The sequence below is a fragment of the Lathyrus oleraceus genome, chromosome 4 (assembly GCF_024323335.1).
Source record: "Lathyrus oleraceus cultivar Zhongwan6 chromosome 4, CAAS_Psat_ZW6_1.0, whole genome shotgun sequence".
In the NCBI taxonomy this organism is placed as follows: Eukaryota; Viridiplantae; Streptophyta; class Magnoliopsida; order Fabales; family Fabaceae; genus Lathyrus; species Lathyrus oleraceus.
Genome location: NC_066582.1, coordinates 57008601 through 57028258, shown reverse-complemented (window position 1 = coordinate 57028258; position 19658 = coordinate 57008601). Strand labels below are relative to the sequence as shown.

Here is a 19658-nt window from a genome sequence, read left to right as displayed (position 1 = left end):
TTATTTGATGATACATCGGCCTCAAGTCAATCTTACTAAACACACATGCTCCCACTAGCTGGTCCATAAGATCATCAATTTTGGGAAGTGGATACTTATTCTTAATGGTTACTTTGTTAAGTTGTCTGTAGTCCACACATAACCTCATACTACCATCTTTCTTCTTCACTAATAAGACTGGAGCTCCTCAAGGTGATACACTCGGCCTGATGAACTTCTTATCAAGTAAATCTTCCAATTGCTTCCTCAATTCAACTAACTCTGCTTTACTTTCAGCCTCCAGGGATGCAAACATCGCGAAAAATTATGTTTCATCCTTTAGTAGTTCCTCCGATTGATTAGCAGAATCCAGCAACTATGCCTGAGCACCCTCCGGATCATGCTTTCCCTTGAAAGTTGAAGGTTTGTTTCTCAGAAACATGTCCAAACCATAATCACCTCCAACAGCTTATTGATTCTGCTGTCGCATCGCATAGGCAATAGCTTCCAATGCATCAGTGATAGCACGATCGTTCCTTCCAACCATATCTCTCTATTCAAGCAAGTAACTATTATAAGAAACAATGTGTTGACAGAGTTTAATTAAACTCGTCACACAAAAGGAAGTAAATAATTAATGAAATATTGACCGATTGGATCAACTATGCTCTAATACCACTATGTAACGCCCCATAATGCTTTCAGGATTATCGACCGACCCCACAAACCAACACGAGTCTTTTCAACAAGCTTTATCCTCACTCACACGCTTTCTAGGAAACTTCCCAGAAGGTCACCCATCCAAATATTACTCCAAGTCAAACACGTTTAACTATGGATTTCTTATTTGTTAGGCTACCAAAAAGAAGATGCATCTTATTGGTATAGGTAGTACCAATTAATCCTTATTAGCCTTCCTTCAACCATGCAGTCTCATACCTGCACAGCCTCAGGACCCCTCTCATTTCGATGTGAATTCACTTTTTCTCTAGAAGTTGCCAGGAGTGTCTCATTATCATGAATCGTGCACCGACAACCACTCCCTCGCCCTCGGGTGTAACATGTAACCACTCTCTGTCCTCTCCAGCCTCGGGTGTTACATCACTCATGTTCCTCAATATGAATTTACAGTAGCCATCAACCATCTTTATGGTCGCCCTATTATAGATAATGCTTGATTGGAAATAAAGTACTTGATTCCACATCTAGGATCCATAATGGTTTTAGGTCGAAGGGTAATATACACCACTATCACCTTAAGAATAACTTATGACACTTGTATAACATTCTATATAATATTCTCATGGTGGGTCAATCTAGTATAAATATTACTCCTAACATTCATAGCTATGTAAAGACTTGATAACTCTTTATCCATGATCCATAAGACATGATCATCAACCTATCCACATAATATTCTCAATACTTTAATGTTGTCCCACTTTACAATAAAGCTTGACTATGGATAATTTAAGAACAATGTCATTATGTTTAATGAGATCTGATAATTAAGTCACACTTAATATTTAATTAAATGGACTAGCTATTCTAGAGACTTTATTATTTTGGAAAAAAAACATAACAAAGAAATTCTTTTATTATTAATAAATAATTTGATACAAGTATCAAAACTATTGGTTTCTAGGGCTTACACCACCAAATACTTTATGCAACTTCTCAATCCACAGTTCTTTGTTGTCATCCAATTTCTTCTTGATCCCTTTTAGTATTATTTTGTATGCTGATTCCACTTGCCCATTTTCCCATGGATGGACAACAAAAATAAACTTTATTTACACTCCTAGGTCGTGACACAAATCAACCATGACATTGGTGGCAAACTATGTTCCATTGTCTGAATTGATGACCCTTGGAAAACCAAACTTGCACATATCCTCTGCCAATAAAAGCAGCAGGCCCTTTATGGTGTGATCTTGGATACAACTTCAGCCTTTATCCATTTTCTATAATAACCCACTCCAATGATCAAGAACTTAAATTGACCAGGAGTCAAGGGGAATGGACCTAGAATGTTTATGCCCCACTAGTAAAATGGATAGGGATTTATTATGAACTTGAGGAGTTCATCTAGAGTCTGGTGTAGATTGGCATGTTTATGGTATTTGTTACATTTCCTTACCAACTTCATATTGTCCCTCATTAGGGTAGGCCAATAGTATCCCATCCTTAGTAGCCTGTGGGTTAAGGCTCTTCCTCCAATGTGATTGTCATAAGCCCCTTGATTGACTTCGGCGAGGACTAAAGAGATTTTGTGTTCCCCTAGGCACCTTAACATGGGAGAGGCCATTCCCATTTTATAGATCCTTTATGACATCAAAATTTACTTTATTCCAAGCTTGCATATTTTATTTGTCTCTAACTTGTCTTGTGGTAATTCGTTTAATTGAAGATAATGTATTATAGGTGTCATCCAACTTGAAAACTAGGCGGTTTCGACCATGTTGGTATCGTCCGCATCAATGTTGGGGATGAATAGCATCTCTTAAATTACAATATGGTTGTACCCTATTTTCTTCGAGCAAGGAAGCTTGGACAGTAGGCCCGCCCTGAAATTCTACTCCATGGGCACATGCATTATCTCAAAAGTTTTGAAACGCTCAGACGAATCACGTACCTTTTTAGATATTCTATGAGTTGGGGCTCCTTCATCTGATATTCCCCGATGACTTATTTTTCCACTAATTGGGACTCATTCTTGGCTTTCAGAGTCGATGCGCCTACCTCTGGGGCGATGGTCACGCTGATGATGAGGGTTTCATATTCAATTTGATTATTGCTAGCCTTGAACTCTAATTTAACAATTGCTTGACCATAAAATTGTCTGGTTCTTCTAGCACTATCATTGTGTCATTTCCCTTCACATTAGAGGCGCTGTCTACCAAAAACATCCAGGTGAGGGGAGTATCCTCGCCTACCGTTAAATTGAATTCTACCAGGAAATCTGCTAGTACTTGTTACTTAATGCTTTCTCTAGGTATATATTAGATGTTGTACTCAGACATATTGACAACCCAAGACACCATTCTTCCTACTAGATCTAGTTTCTTGAGGACATGATGAATGGGATAGTTCTCCTTGACCATTACTTGATGTCCCTGAAAATAAGGCATAAGGTTGCTTATGGTTACCACTATTGCTAATGTGACTCTTTCAATCTTCTAATATCGGGCCTTAATGCCCTTAAACACCTTGCTCACGAAATAGATAGGTCGCTCCACTCTATTTGCTTCCTAAACGAGTAGATTACTTATTTCCTGGTCAATAATAGACCAATAAGGGTATAAAGGTGAACCATCTATCGGGTGTGTCAAGATGGGCGACGACACTATAAATGATTTTAAGTTTGAGAATGCCTCCTTGGAGTCGCCCGTCCATTAAAACCTCTCATTTTTCTTATGTGTGGTAAAGAAGTTGATTGTCACCTGCACAAAAAAGAAAATGAGATAGGGAGGTTATTCACCCTATTAGTTGTTAAACCTCTTTAATATTGGAAGGACTCCTCATGTCAATGATGGTTTGTCACTTGTACGGGTTTTCATATATGCCTCTCATGGTCGACATGAAACCAAGGAATTTTACTACTTACACACCAAATGAGCATTTGGGTGAATTCAAGTGTGTGCTATAATTCCTAACTAACCCTAGGATATATTCCAAGTCTTCTATGTGACTCTCCCCTTCTAAAATCTTCATTATCATACCGTCAATGTAAAGCTCCAGGTTGCATCCTATTTGTTTTCAGAACACCGTGTCCATGAGTCTTTGATAGGTGGCGTATGCATTTTTCAACCCAAAAAGCATGACATTATTATAATAATAGTTTTCATATCTAGACATGAATGTTCTCTTGGGTGCATCAACGAGTCCCATCTTAATCTTGTTGTATTCAAAGTAGGCATCCATGAAACTAAGCATTTTGTAGCCCAAATATCCATCAATCAAGCGATATATATTGGGTACGAGGTACCAAACTTTAGGGCATGCAACTATAATGTCAATAAAGTTGACACATGTGCCATTTGTTTGACGTCTTCCTTACCAAGACCAATTTAGCCAGCTAAGATGGGTATTTTACCTCTATTATGAAATCATCGCTTGTCAACTTCTATACTTCTTCATCAATAGTTGTTTTTTTTCCTCGCCAACCTTGCGCTTACTTTGTGAGCCTCATCAATAGAGTCGTCGATGAACACTGAAGGAACAAAAGTAACGTTACACAATTGAGCCTCATCAATAGACTTCCCAACATCCCTATGAGAAAAGTTAGAAGATTCATTGGAAAAATCCTCTCCAAAAATGGTTTTACCAAAGGTACCACTAGATTCAGAAATAATCATCAGGTCCGAATCAGGGCGAGAATACGACCCGAGTTATTATTCAGGTCACTAGAGGTTTCTATCCCCATTGATGATGAATGATCATAATCAAAGGGGTCACTTCCCGAGTTATATGACGAATTTTTTATATCATCCATAACAAAGATAAAGGAATGAAAATTATATAATAAAGGTCAATGTTTGAAGATGGCATTGTCAGTGTAAGCCCTAGAGGATGATAGTTTTATTAGAACTAGGTACTTATATTGAATTATTTATTAATAATTAAATTGTATTTCTTTATTATTTTTGTTTTTCCAAAATAATAAAGTTCCTAGAATAGCTAGTTTATTTAATGAAACATTAAGTGTGACTTAATCATGAGATCCCATTAAACATAAGGACATCAATCTTAAAGTATCTGTAGTTGAGCTTTATTGTGAAATATGATACATTAAAGCTTATGTGAATAGACTGATGATCACATCTCATAGGTCCTGGATAAAGAGTTATCAAGTCTTCACATGGGTATGAATATTATGAGTAATATTTATACCGGATTGACTCGCTATGAGAATACTACATAGAATGTTATGCAAAGTGTCATAAGTTATTCTCATGGATATAGTGGTGTATATTACTTTTTGACCTGAAACTACTATGAACCCTAGATATGGAGTCATGTAATTTACTGGTGATCAAACATTGTCTGTAACTAGATGACCATAAAGACAGTTAATAGGTAGTCCACAAATCATGTTGAGGGACATGCGTGACCTAGATGAAATTTGTCTGTCATGCGTAACACGATAAATGTCTAAGAGTACAATATTAAACAGGACAAGGGTGACACAATTTATGTCTTGTGTTCAATATAGACATGAGGGAAAAAGGGTAATTGTACACACAAGCATTATTTTAAAAAGATTTTGTCAAATCATATGAGATTTTCGTGACTTTGGTAGCAGTAATGTGTTGCTAGTACGATGCATTTAAGTGAATTATAGAACATTGTAACATACGATACACTTAAGTGGAACACAGAATACGTTAAGGTGTCGTGCACATAAGTGAAATACATTACATCAAAAGATACATTGCAGTTAAGTTGGATTTTTAGCTTGTAGCCCACACAAGTGGTTCTATAAATAGAACCCTTGTGCATAAGCTTTCACACTTGATGAAGTTCAATTTTGAACCCTAGTCGTATTCTCTCTCTCAAAGTCTTCATTCTTAGCAGCTATCACTGAGATTGAAGGCACTCTGTTCGCGTGAACTAAGTCAATGCGTTGTTCATTGTTCAACGCTAGTGATCATTCATCTGATTCTGTATCAAAGGTTTTAATCGCCACAAGAGGTAACTGTTTCTATCACTGATCATGATCATTCATAATAGCAACTTAAGGGAAATTTTTGTTTTTCCGCTGCGTTCATATCGCGATTTCCCTTTAGGTACCTTGGGTGTAGATATGTCAAGGAAGAAAGGTAGGTAAGGGAGTTAAGAGTCACTCAGAGAAGACACTGCTTTAGTAAGGAAGGAAGGGGCACTGTAATCAAATATTGCCAAAAGTGTCAAGAAGAGAAAATGATTCTCAAAAGGGTGAGTGTTGTTCAAGTGGTGGTAAGATCAAAAACCCACTTACGAAATCATGTGATCCTTATATAGAAAAACAAACTAAGTAAGTAACAATGCAGATGGAAAGAAAATGAGAAAATGAAAAGCAACAATCAGATCTCACCTCGGGAATACCACAACTCTTGAGTGGACTCAAGCACCCTAGGGAAAAACGTCACACCTAGGGGAACACATTTAAAATTCACTCAAAACGCCTAAATGATGAAAGGGAATTTAATATGCTTGTTCCTCCTCTCTCTTTCAGTCGGACACGACTAGTCTCACCCATAAACGATATAATAAAGTTAGGCCGACACAAATCCTTGAACATTTCTCGTCCAACATTCAATGGCAAATCTTGGAGTAACTGTTCTAGATCGACCAAAATCCCAATATGAAGAGACCGACCGATATTCCAAAAAGATCCAACAACCAACTTGATTCAAGAATAAATACTTCTACGCACCCAATACATAAGGTACATTCATATTTTTCCATATTTTATCCTATCCCATTTTAAACTCATTAACTAACTTAAATATCTGAATGTTAGCCTTGAATATTCACCCAGTAATCCATTGCATCAAAGACTTGCAATCTCGAATTAGAAAGTTCAACTTCACTATTCAAACATAATTATGATTCTGACTAAGAATAATATTTATTCACAAAAAGATAATACTGATATATAAATTAAAGGAATCTTCTTAAATTGATGAAATTATTTAGAAACATTTTTTATATACTTGATTTAATTTTCTACATTTTACAATAAAACTTACTCTTAGGTGTTAAAAACAACTTCCATATTAGATGATGACCCTTTCTACATCTACACATAAAATGAGCCCTCCCTTCTGCTTCAGTACAAAAAAGAATCGCACAACACAATTGATGGCTTCCACTGTCAGTAGTAAAAACAAAAGTAAACAATGCCACTGGCAGTGAGAAGTGAGAACCACCCTCCAAAGTCCAAACCACGCGTCCTACACCGACAACCCTGCACACTCATAAATCAAACCCCCCATTAATAAATAAATAATTAAATACAACTAGTTAAACAACAATTAATCACTCTTAAATTAACTAATTTCCACTTTCACCTTAATTCCCTTTTCATACTAAACCCAAACCCAGATCAATCATTCATTATCACAAGTCACAACCAAAACAATGAAACACACCAAACACAATCAAAACCGTTAAACAAACCTTCAAATTTCAATCATCAATGGCATTATCAATATCACCCATCACCGTCTCCATCATCACTCTCTTCCTCCTCTTCAATCCAACCACATCTCAAAACAATGAAAATCTCAAATCAACAACACAAACACAAATCGACTGTGAAAAACGTTGGATCCACATAAGAAAACTACCTTCAATCTTCAACCTAGATCTCCTCTCAAATTGTTCCGAATACACATTCCTAGACGATTTATGTCCTTTCTTAGCAAATCATGGTTTGGGTCAAAAAACCCATAACCGTTCACATAGTTGGTACCGAACCGACCCGTCCATGCTTGAACTCATCTTCCATCGCCGAATGTTGGAATATCCATGTTTAACGGAAGATCCGCAAATCGCTAACGCCGTTTATCTTCCTTACTACGCTGGCTTCGACGCTCTCCGTTATCTTTACGGTCCTGAATATAACTCCAGCGAAGAACACGGTGTTCAACTTTTTCATTTCCTTCAAAACGATAACCCTTCCATATGGAACCGTTTTTCGGGTCACGATCATTTTCTGGTTATGGCCCGACCCGCTTGGGATTTTTGTCAGCCGTTGGATACGGATCCTCATCTTTGGGGAACTTCGTTTCTTGAGTTACAGCAGTTTTTCAATGTAACGGCTTTGACTCTCGAGGCTCGTGCTTGGCCGTGGCAAGAACACGCTGTTCCTTTTCCGACGTCGTTTCATCCGCCGAATCTCGCTTTGTTGGATTCATGGATCCAGCGTGTTCGTCGGTCGAAGAGATTTTCTCTTGCTCTTTTCGCCGGCGGTGGAGGTTACTCTTCGACGCCGAATATCCGGCGGAGTATAAGAATCGAATGCGATAACAGCAGTGGCAGTAGTAAGAATGGAAATTCATTTGGTTATGAAAAACTTTGTGATACTATTGATTGTTCCAATGGTGTTTGTGAGCATGATCCAATTAGGTTTATGAAACCAATGTTAGGGGCGAGTTTCTGTTTGCAACCTCCCGGGGATACTCCGACTCGGAGATCGACTTTCGATGCGATTCTTGTGGGTTGTATACCTGTGTTTTTCGAGGATTTGTCTGCGAAATTGCAGTATTCGTGGCATTTGCCGGAGAATGAATTTGAGAGTTTTTCTGTTACTATACCTAAGGAGGATGTTGTGTTTAAGGGATTGAGGATTCTTGATGTGTTGCAGAGAATACCTAGAGCTAGGGTTAGGAGAATGAGGGAGAAAGTAATGGAGATGATTCCTAGGGTTGTGTATAGGAAGCATAATAGTTCTCCTGGTTTGAGAACGAAGAAGGATGCATTTGATTTAACCATTGATGGTACATTGGATAAGATTCGAACGAGGCTTCAGGAACTTGATTTCGTTGTGTAATTAGATTTTTTTTCCTTTTCTTGATTTAGGTTCAGAGTTTAAGCAATAGCTGAATAGCCAATAGCATTTGTACTTTCCTTTTTTAAGTTGTGTTTTTGGCAATAATCAATAGATATTGACATGGAAGTTAAACTTACATTCCCTCTTAATGATTTTTTTTTTCATGATCATGCCATCAAAGTGGAAAGGCAGAGCAATTACATAATATATATGTTCATATTCTAGGTTCTTTTTCTCTCTTTTTTTTTGTTGTTGAGTAATTTAAGGTTTGCTTTACTACTCCAACATCACAGGTTTCTTCTTCTTACAAAAAAAGGCCAGAATGCAACAAAGCACCATATGTATTGTGATCAACAGTTGGTTATGTGTGTGCAGTTCAGAACATGTTAACGTTATATTGATAATATGCTGTACTTTCCTTTTGTTGGGTAGGCTGGAACGAATGAATGTTCCCCAGATCATTCATACTGGTTCTGTATTTCTGCATTATATATTGTGTAGTAATAAAATTCATCCTAGGAGAAAGATGAAAAGAAGATGAGACATATTTTTTGGCGTTTCATGTCATTTATCTTTTGGTATATTTTAGAAGTTGAACTATTATAAATATTTTCCTAGTAACTTATCCTTGTATGTGCATGGGTTTGTCTGTTGCCGCTCGACATTGGTTCATGAATAAATAAGTTAAAATTGATTATTCATTGGTTTAACTAAAAAAAGAAAAGAAAATTAGAGGTAAATAAATAACAGAAAGTAAGATACAAAATAAATCACAATTAACATGGTAACATAAGTATTTATGGATGAATTTTATATACACGACATGTTTGTTGAATTAATATTAAATTTGAAAAAAAAAATTGAAGAAAATTTTAACTTAACGTTTTGACATGAAGATATGAAACAAAAGTATGAAAATCTTAAAGTGTAAGATGACCAAGGTATAAGTGTCGATATATTAATCGTTTCGACAGAGTTGATGAATTTGACACACCTATCAGGGACGATGGGTTCAACTTGCCTATTAGGTGGAATTGAATGACTTAGAAGCATTTCGACATCAGATCATAAGATTCGACAGAAGAACTCTTCGATAGATACAGTTAGAGGATTTGAAGTTAATTTCGACAATGGTACTCCCTTCGATCTCATTTATAAGACAATTTACAAAAAACGTTCATCCTTTAAAAAAAATGTATGATTGCATTTAATTCTTACACTCTTTCTAATTTTATCAATATTTCTGCTTTGGAAATCCTTACAAACATAGATATGTAAAAAAGTTAAGGGTTTATTTGGAATACTATCATTGAATGTAACAATTATAGATGATTTTTGCTTATATTTAAGACCATTGAATTTTTTTTTTCTTATATTTGAGATTGGAGGGAATAGTAGTTTAAGACAATTCAAGAACCAAAGACATGTGGAAACACAACAGAAGGAGAAGGAAGAAGCCCATGTAGCAAGTTACGTGTTGAATCCCTAGGAAGTAATTGTTGTCGAGAATTATGGATGTACATATTATATAAGTAGATTTGGTCTCTAGGACAAGGGTTCACATTTTCATTCTATTGTCTTTAGAATTCACATATCTGAGTCACCGAGATCAAGAATTCATGAGAAATGTATAAACATGCGACCCACTTTTAATTCAAACACTTTTTATCCAATTATTTTGTTGTTTTCTTCATTTACTTGATCCTTTTTTAAGCAATTCTGCATTTTATTTCTTTACATTCTTATCTGGTCTCTATAAATTCAAAGATAAAACTTTTAGGTACAAACACATTTCTCAAATATCTCGCACAAAATGTATTTAGGATTTGTTCGAGTTTAACCCTTTAAGTGAACTAAAACTTGTGATTTGTTTACTAAAAACACTAGTAAACAAATTGGCACGTCCAGTGAAACTCTTTATGCAAAATTTAAACTTTTGCAAATAGTATATCGTGCTTTTATATTTACTTTTTTTCTTCACATCTAAATGTTGTCATATGTTACGTGTTTATGCGTCTGAGGAGTGGTAAATCCGTTAGTATGACTAAACTATTAATAAATTAATACCCTCATGGAATTTTTCCTCCCAGAATAATGCCCCAAATGTAGAAGAACAGCCAATCAAAAAGACAATTGGCGATACATGCAGTTCAACAACCGTTGGAGTAATTGCTCCTATTGTGAGTCTGGCACTGGGTTCGACTGCAACACTAGAAATGGTGATACCACCACAAACTAGTTTTCCCGTTATTCATGTGGTTAAACAAACCACTATAGGAGGTTCTATGCCTTCATTTTGTCAAGTTTTACACTTTCCCCAATGGTACAAAGTATCCATATGGCATGCCAATTATAATGATGGTAGGCCTACAGACTATCGCGTCGATGTACGCAGATAATGCAATGGCAGTTGCATATCCTTTTCATTCTTACATGGCATCAGGGTTTGCTATAAAGAGTCATGGTCGAATGAGTCAATCTCATGGAGGATTGGGATGCACCCGTCAGGCTATACTACCTTTAACACCCCAAAATTTGAATTTATTTTATTTAATTGAGTCAGTATATACTTATATAATTTTATTGGTGTGTTATGTGTATTTTTGGTGGAATTATTTGAGGTGGCATATAATTTATACTATTATCACTATTTTTGATTAATTAAAATAATATAGAAATAATAGAAGAATATAGAGAAAAATAAGAAAAGAGTAATGGGGTAGAAAGTGGTATAATGAGAAAAGTGGTGGGACAAGGCGAGAGAAACCAAAAGATGATGGAAGATTTAGAATTAATAAAAGATAAATTGGGTTTTATTTTTAATAGAAAATAGGGAGAAAAGGGGGAGTTTTTGAACATAACGTAAAAGTTGTGAAAGTAGGATTTCAAAGAGGCAAATGCAAACCTAGGATTTCAAAAAGAAGATTTAGAATTTTTCTGCAGTATTCAGGTAAGGGGATTATTCTTAGATGAGTGTATTTTTCTTAAAGTATAGGGAGAGATCTTAACCCTCTTCCTCCATTGTTGAAGATTTTGAATCCATTGGATGGTTGTGCATACACCTCTAGATTATCATACTTTGATTATGTTTTATGGTGTAATTACATGTTGAAATTCGTATGCAATTGTATGAGAAGAATTGGATTGGTGTTGTTTATGTTTTATGCTTTGGTGATGATGAATATGTAGTTAAAGTCACATGATAAATTGGTGTTGATGTGTAATTGGTGCTGATTTGATGAGGTTTTTATTTAATATAACATGGGTGATGCGTTTTTGTTCGATTCAGGTGGTTGGGGGTTGAAATCAGAGCTTTGAAAGTGCTCAAATGGTGGCAACGTAAGTTCTGCTAGCTGCATAGCGGTAACGGGCGTCACCTGGGTGACGGTCTACCTATCATTGCATAAGGAAAAGCTGATGTGCGTCAACATGATGATAAATTGTTTGTCACTGCTTCCGGGTTGGGTGACGATTGTCATGGGGATGACGGGGAGTCCGTCATGGTCTCCGAAGATGGGTTGTTGGCCCAGGCGTCACAGGGTGATAGTATGGTGGGGAAAAGGGTGACTGTTCAGTCATGACAATCGTCGGGATGGGTGGGCTGACCCTCAGTCCCTATGTTGACCATTTTTAGGTCGTCGACTCAATTTTCGAGTTGTTTCCGATGGTAGTGATTGTTTACTTTGGGTTGTTACTGCTTAGTGAGTTCAGTCGGTGTATTGTTATGAAATCAATTGTCGGTGATGTATTGTTGTGTTTATATATATATATATATATATATATATATATATATATATATATATATATATATATATATATATATATATATATAATATATATATATATATATATATATATATATATATATATATATATATATATATATATATATATATATATATATATATATATATATATATATATATATATATATATATATATATATATAAAATACTTAAATGTTGACTTCCTCGTTATAGTTTAAGGAGAGTCTATAATGAATGGTTGGGGTGTCTGTTATGTTAGGTTTTCATGTCTTATTTCTTTATCCTCCGAATATCCTCCTATTTATAGGTTTCCTTCTTCCCTCTCCCTGAACTCTCCAGATCCTTCATTAAATCTCCTGTTAGTAACATCCGCTGCCCCTTATAATTGTCCTTTAATGACTTCCTTTTCAATAATGATAACTCTTTATCTTCATGAATTATATTGTATCCACTCTCTTATGACTCTTTAGATGATATCCTAGCTTTGTCACCAGATCCGATTTGTATTTAATTGAACCATCCTCGGCTTATGGGAAGTCGGTTTTGTTATGCATATCTGAATGGCCTAACCTGATTCTGACTAGTAGATGACATCCTGACTACCCGATCTGTTAATCCTACCATACTCGACTATCATGTCAATTCGGCCTCAAAGAACTCACATGCTTCAAGATAGGCTTCATCGATCTCATACCTAGGTTTGATCAATTAACTTTTCAGGATGTACATAAGCCCTTGAACAATAGGTCTGAAAGATCGAAGTGTTCGGACAAGAAAAGCCCAGAAAATCTTCCTCAATCTTTCTACTCGAATTTCCACCGTCATTTCTAATGATAACAAAAAAAATTCTCTCTCCTCATCATGATGATTTTTATGAGAACTCCCACTTCATCATTTATATTCTGCGAAAACTTCCTGGCCGTTACAAATGTTTTATTTTTAAATTGACTTTTATTCAAATATCCCTTCCAAGCGTTTCTTTCAATCGTCTCTCCCACTAAGTATCTATCAATTGGACTCCCAACCTTCAAACTTCAGGTATCACTACTCATTTGTTTCTTTTTCTTTATTATTATTATGTGTTCATATTTAGTCGTTCTTACTATTAGTGATAGGAATATAATTTGAAATGCTTGTATGCGAGAGTGTGAGGGTTATTTGAATATAACATATTTTGACCGCATCATTAGAGAAGTTTATGGTGAGATCCCTTCCCCCATTAGTAACGTTGATTTGGAGTCTTCCTCCTCAGGTTTTCTGAATATTTAGATGGATGCAACAAGATATTTGGTAGATAAAGAGGTTTTGAGCTACAACCACATTATTGTTTATGAAAGCTATATTTCGAAGCTTCGGTCCAATACTTCAGTCTCTTCCACCGAGAATGAAGAGGACGTAATTTTGGAACCCTGCGAAACATGTGAAAAAGTGGGCACCATTCACCCTAAAGAAGTTTTGTATGACTGCTTTTATTTTTTATTTAGGAGTCGTCGAAGATTTCAAAATTCGCTTTCCCTTTACCGACTTCGAATCCGACCTTCTCAAATTTTTTTAATATAGCTCCCTCTTAATTACGCCCTAACAACTGGAGCTTTGTTAAAGCTTTTGAGATTGTTTGTGACTCGATAGACATAGTGCCGACATTAGGTCAAATCTTCTCGTTCTTTGAGTTAAAGGGTGCCTAGAAAAGAGGTTGGGTTTCCCTTAGCGGAATTATGGGAAAGAGTTTTCTGCAAGCTTATACTACTAACTATAAGGGCTTTGAAGGCAAATTCCTTCGAGTCAAAAGTGGGACGAGATGTCCCTAGATTATATATGATTTAGACGGGAACCACCGCTTCCCGATCTACTAGTCGGACAACCCTTTATTGGTTTCTATTTTTGACTACGACAAACTGAATGATTTGTAAATTTGATCTTTGGTCGTCTTGGATGTTTTTCGGGTAGTGGAAGTTAAAGATCTTTTACAAATGATTGATGAACCCGAAAATTTTTCTAATTTTTTGGATAATCGTCCATATGTTATTTATTACTTTAACATAATGTCATTTAATCATCCTTTTTACTGGTTCTAACTTTTATTTCAACCAAAATGACAAACCTTAAACTCTCATAATAGAAGAAATTGATGGCTGAGGCAAGAGAAAAACGTTGGGATCAATTTTCTTCCAAGAGTGACCTTACGGGAATTCAGACCCGGGATCTCAAGCGAAAGAAGCTAGGCATTGCTAAAATGGATTCCATTACGTCGGACCCCTAGTCAATACATGTCCCTGCTTCCGAGGAACCAAAACCTACCTCTCCCAAGAAAATGAAAACCTTGATGAGTGACAATGCCAATCAAGCAGACTTGACGATTACCACTCTTATGCAAGATTTGGGTAGTAGTCATCAAGCCAAACCCTACTTTGAGTTTAAGTTTTTGTCCAACATCTTTGACGGGTTTGAGGTTCCTCTATGATCATTTAAACACATCAAAGGATGTTGAAAAAGTAAAGTGTATTGGTGCCCAACAGTTGACCCAAAACCTTAGGGCCTACTTGGTGAGGTGTGATGTAATGACTATGGGTTTATTTGAAGTGGGTAATGCGCATGAGCCAAACGAGATTCGTCTTAACAAAGAGATGATTCAGACAAGGGATGACTTGAAAACCCGGACCGCTCAAGTGGAGGATTTGACCAAACAACTTTCTAAGATGAAGACATAGTAGGAGTTGTCAGCATCTCAATTATTAGAAATGTCCACAAAGAACGAAACCATGGTAACTAGGTGCTCAGAACTGGAAGCAGTTAACGTTAGCCTAACTCAAGAAGCAGAGCAATCTCGGAATCTCAACGAGACTTTGAAGAAATCTATTCAAGATGCATAGGTGGACCTACTTTTTGTTGGCGACGAAGCTTTTGAGAGAGTTAAAGCCCAAGCTCTATGCATCACACCAGACTTAGACGTGTCGAAGATGGATTTCTTTAAGACCGTGATGGACAGGAAATTAGTCGACATGGATGATGTTTCACCCGAAGCAGAGGGCTCGAAAGGCTTGACATATGACAACTCGACATCATAAGCTCAGATGAACGAGCATGAAGTTTAAGTTTTTTTAAAGCTTTTTGTTAGCCATCAATGGTGATGTGCACCTTGTATCTTTTTTGAACAGTATTTTTCTTTCCTGTTGAATAATTAAGACTTTTAAAGGCTTTGTGATGATGTTATTTCATTTATTTTCTATACATTCCCTTTGGCTTTATTTATTATTACTTGAGTTATGAATTTAAGGCCGACCTTATTGGCCGACGCAATTATCTTATCTTCGGCAACAAAGTCTAGGAGGTTAAGATAAGTCGTATGCTTCATCGATGATAAATTGGTTGCGTTATTAGACTTCATAGGTGTACTGGCTTTATACGTTTTTTCAAAGCCACATAGGTTTGACATTTAAATGAATACAAATGCTCTCATTAAGCATTACCTAGTCACAACCGAGGTGTCGGAAGCCCTGAGCTACTTGGGTTTTTCTTAAGCCATATGTGTTCTTACATATCTCGACCGAAGCCGATTATTCCATAGGCTTTAAGTGCGCTTGGACTTTATTTAGGCCAGAGGTTTTCTTAAATGTTACCCGGCCGAAGCCGATTATGTCAGAGGCTTTAAGTACGCTTGGACTTTAGTTAGGCCAGAGGTTTCATTAAACGTTATCCAGCCGAAGTCGATTATTCCATAGGCTTTAAGTGCACTTGGATTTTAGTTAGGCCAAAGGTTTTATTAAACGTTACCTGACCGGAGCCGATTATGCTAGAGGCTTTAAGTGCGCTTGGACTTTAGTTAGGCCAGAGGTTTCATTAAACGTTACCCGACCGAAGTCGTTTATGCCAGAGGCTTTAAGTGCGCTTGAAATTTTTCCTGGATCAAGTCCTAGGATTTTCTTTACAAAGATATTTGTCTCAACTATGGGTGCCTCATTCAAACCCATGCTCATTGCAAGGGAGAACAGTGCATCTTCATGACTTCTATTCACTATATTTATTACATAGTTTAACTCAGATAAAATTTGAGACTAGTTACATTCCAAGTTCTGGGTATTTCAACTCCCTCTAAGCTCTCCAACTTGTAATCCCCTTTGTTTAATCTCTGAAGAACACGGTGGGGTTCCTCTAGATTCGGAGCTAACTTCTCTTTCTTTGTGGGATCAATTACTTTCTTCACCACTAAGTCACCCTTATGAAATCCTCTATATCTTACTTTGATATTGAACCTCTGAGCAATTCTTTATTTAGCTACAAATTCTCTGACGTGAGCCGTTTCCCTTATTTCATCCAACAAACTTGTCGAAACGTCCAATCCTTATGAGTTTATGCTTTCATTAAAAGCCAAGCTCCTCCACGTTGACGTGTTGATTTCAACTGGTATCAACGCATCTGCACCGTAAACCTTTCTGAATGGAGTCTCCCGGGTAGTTGAATTCTGCATGGTGTGGCAAGACGATAAAATTTCATGCAGATACTCGGCCCATAATCCTTTGGCTCTGTCCAACTTTTTCTTCATTCCTAACAAAATGATTTTATTTGTTGCTTCTTCTTGAATGTTGGCTTAAGGATACCCAATTGAGATGAATCAATTTTGTATTCCCAGGTCTTTGCAAAATATAAAACTGTGGTACTAGCGAATTGAGCACCATTATCAGATACGATAACTTTAGGAAAACCAAAACGACTTTGGTGTGCTCTGGTCCGGTGATATGAATTCAGGAGCGAGTAACTGATTCCGGATGGGAATCGATGAAGCGTTACTTGTGGTTATAGTAACGATTTGGTGTGCTCTAATCCGGTGGTATCGATTAAGGAGCGAGTAGCTGATTCTGGATGGGAATCAGTGAAGAGTTACTTATGGTGATAGTAACCATTTGGTGTGCTCTGGTCTGGTGGCATGAATTCATGAGCGAGATGCTTGTTATGGATCGGAATCGATGAAGTGTTACTTATTGTGATAGTAACAATTTGGTGTGCTTTGGTCTGATGGTGTGGATTTAGGAGCGAGTAGTTAATTCCAATAAGGAATTAGTGAAGCGTTACTATATGGTGATTAATAGCGATTTGGTGTGCTCTAGTTCTATGGTGGGGATTCAAGAGTGAGATGGACCCGTGTTGTCCATGAATGGTACCTCATGCATAATTAGTCAGTTGTGAAGTACATTGCATACATGTTTGCATATGTAATTGATTATTCATGATGTTGTTATTGGTTAGAATACTTGATGTAGTTAATGAATTGTTATGAATAGTGTGTCTATCTAATGAATGTGTATGTTCTTATGAACGGGCGTGAGACTATGGTGTTGTTGATTGTGTATTGAATGTGTATATTGCTGTATGCTTTCTACCTTAACATTATTTACACTGTTCATTTTAAATGTTGTTTCTCACCCTTTTTGCCCATGTTGTCCACCATGGACATCTTGCAGATACTCAGGAGTAAGCATTATTGTTGTGTGTGGAAGGTGGCTTGTTGGAGCTACTTTTTCTTTTATTTATCCATTTTTTCGGATATTAGTGGTTTTTAATGCTCTGGTCGTGTAACATCGGGGGCGAGAGTTTGTTATGCTTTATATTGATGTTTACTTTCTTGTTTTGAAGTCATTACTTTATTTATGAAGTAGTTATAAAATGTTTTTATGCTACGTATTTTTCAAATGATTTGATATGTTTTCGAAGGATTGTCATTGATGACACCTTAAATTATCGTGTAAACCTTTTAAAATAAGTTTGAAGGTTTAAGGTTTTACATACACTGACAAATAGTCAAGTACCATAGAGTGCGGGGTCATCACACCAACAATTGTCACCATTTAAAGCATGAGATTGATAAGTTAGTCCAGAGATTCCGACTGCATAAATATTTGCAAGAAAGCGACAATGACGCAAAAGAAGAGGATCCCCATATAAACAAACTTGGGGAAAATTCCATTCATCCAAGAGAGCACAGAGTGTGAAGGAAGAACATATGAAGAGTGCAATGTATCATACTTTGAATACAATAGTTGGCGGATTCGCAGGCGGCGATGAATTTAGCTCATCCAGAAAGAAATGTGTCTGACAAATGATACATGTCTCTAATGCTCTACTTACATAATTAAGAGCCATGGTCTTGACTGTTAGTTTCTCTCACAGAGATGCAAAGGATATAATGCCACATGAAGATGATATAATGGTAATTAATCTCCAGATCTATGATTGGAGTGTGAAAAGAGTATTGATCGATCCCAATAGTTCCGCATATATCCTTTACTGGGAGGCTTTCGAAGTATTGAAGTTAGACCTCGGACTCCTCCAACCATTCAAAGGATCATTAGTTAGGTTTTCAGGTGAGCAGGTTCATGTCTTGGATTATATCGCTATCAATACCACTTTCAAGAAGGAAGGGAGTGCGAAGATAGTAAAAGTACGATACATGGTTAAAAATGCTCTAGCACCTTACAACATCATCATATGCATGTTGGCCTTCAACGCCTTTGAGGCGGTTATGTCAACACTATAACTGGCTATGAAATATCAGTTAACTAATAAATGAGTGGGCATAGTAAATATGGGTCAAGAGTTAAAGAGGATTTGCTATTGAGATAGTCTAAAGTTAAAAAAGAGAAGCAACAAAGAGCCCATCCGATAAGCAGACACGCACAAAGTCCACTATGTGGACTTCAATCCCTGTGGAGATCCTCTAGAGGATGTTATGAATCTCATTGAGGAACTGAAAACTATTCAAATAGGCACCAAAGAGCACCAGAATACCCATACCAAGACGACGCTTCCAAAGTACGAAGAAGTTGAGATTGTGCAACTACTAAAGAAGAATGTGAATATTTTTGTATGGGCGCCTACATATATGCCCGGAATAAACCCAAATGTTGTTTGCCACCAACTATCCATAAAGCCTAGAGTAAATCCTATCGCACAAAGAAAACGCAAAAAAGAGGAAGAAAAAAGCTTGGTCGTATCAGAAGAGGTAAAAAAGTTGTTGAAAGCGAGAGCCATCCAGGAAATTAAGTATCTAACATGGCTGACGAATATAGTATTGGTAAAGAAGAACTCGGGAAAGTGGTGAATGTGATGGATTTCAATAAGGTATTCCCTAAAGACCTTTATCCAATACCCAAAATTGACAAGCTCATCGATGGCGTGTCGGGTTTCAGAACCTTAAGCTTCATGGATGTCTACTCTGGGTACAACCAAATTAGGATGAGCCTCATCGACACCCCAAAATAGCATTCATGATAAACTAGAGCAATTACTATTACGATGTCTTGCCTTTCTGTTGAAGAATGCATGAGGAATATATCAGAGATTCATGGATACTATATTTTCAAATCAGATAGGTTGGAACC

The 19658-nt window shown here is 36.7% G+C and overlaps 1 protein-coding gene across 1 annotated transcript; it reads left to right on the top strand.

Moving 5' to 3' along the window:
• Positions 1-6924: 6924 nt before the first annotated feature.
• LOC127073308 (probable xyloglucan galactosyltransferase GT19) lies at positions 6925-8654 on the top strand. The gene has a single exon (XM_051014456.1). It carries the CDS (start codon positions 7163-7165, stop codon positions 8516-8518), a length of 1356 nt encoding a protein of 451 aa, XP_050870413.1. The 5' UTR covers positions 6925-7162; the 3' UTR covers positions 8519-8654.
• Positions 8655-19658: the final 11004 nt, after the last annotated feature.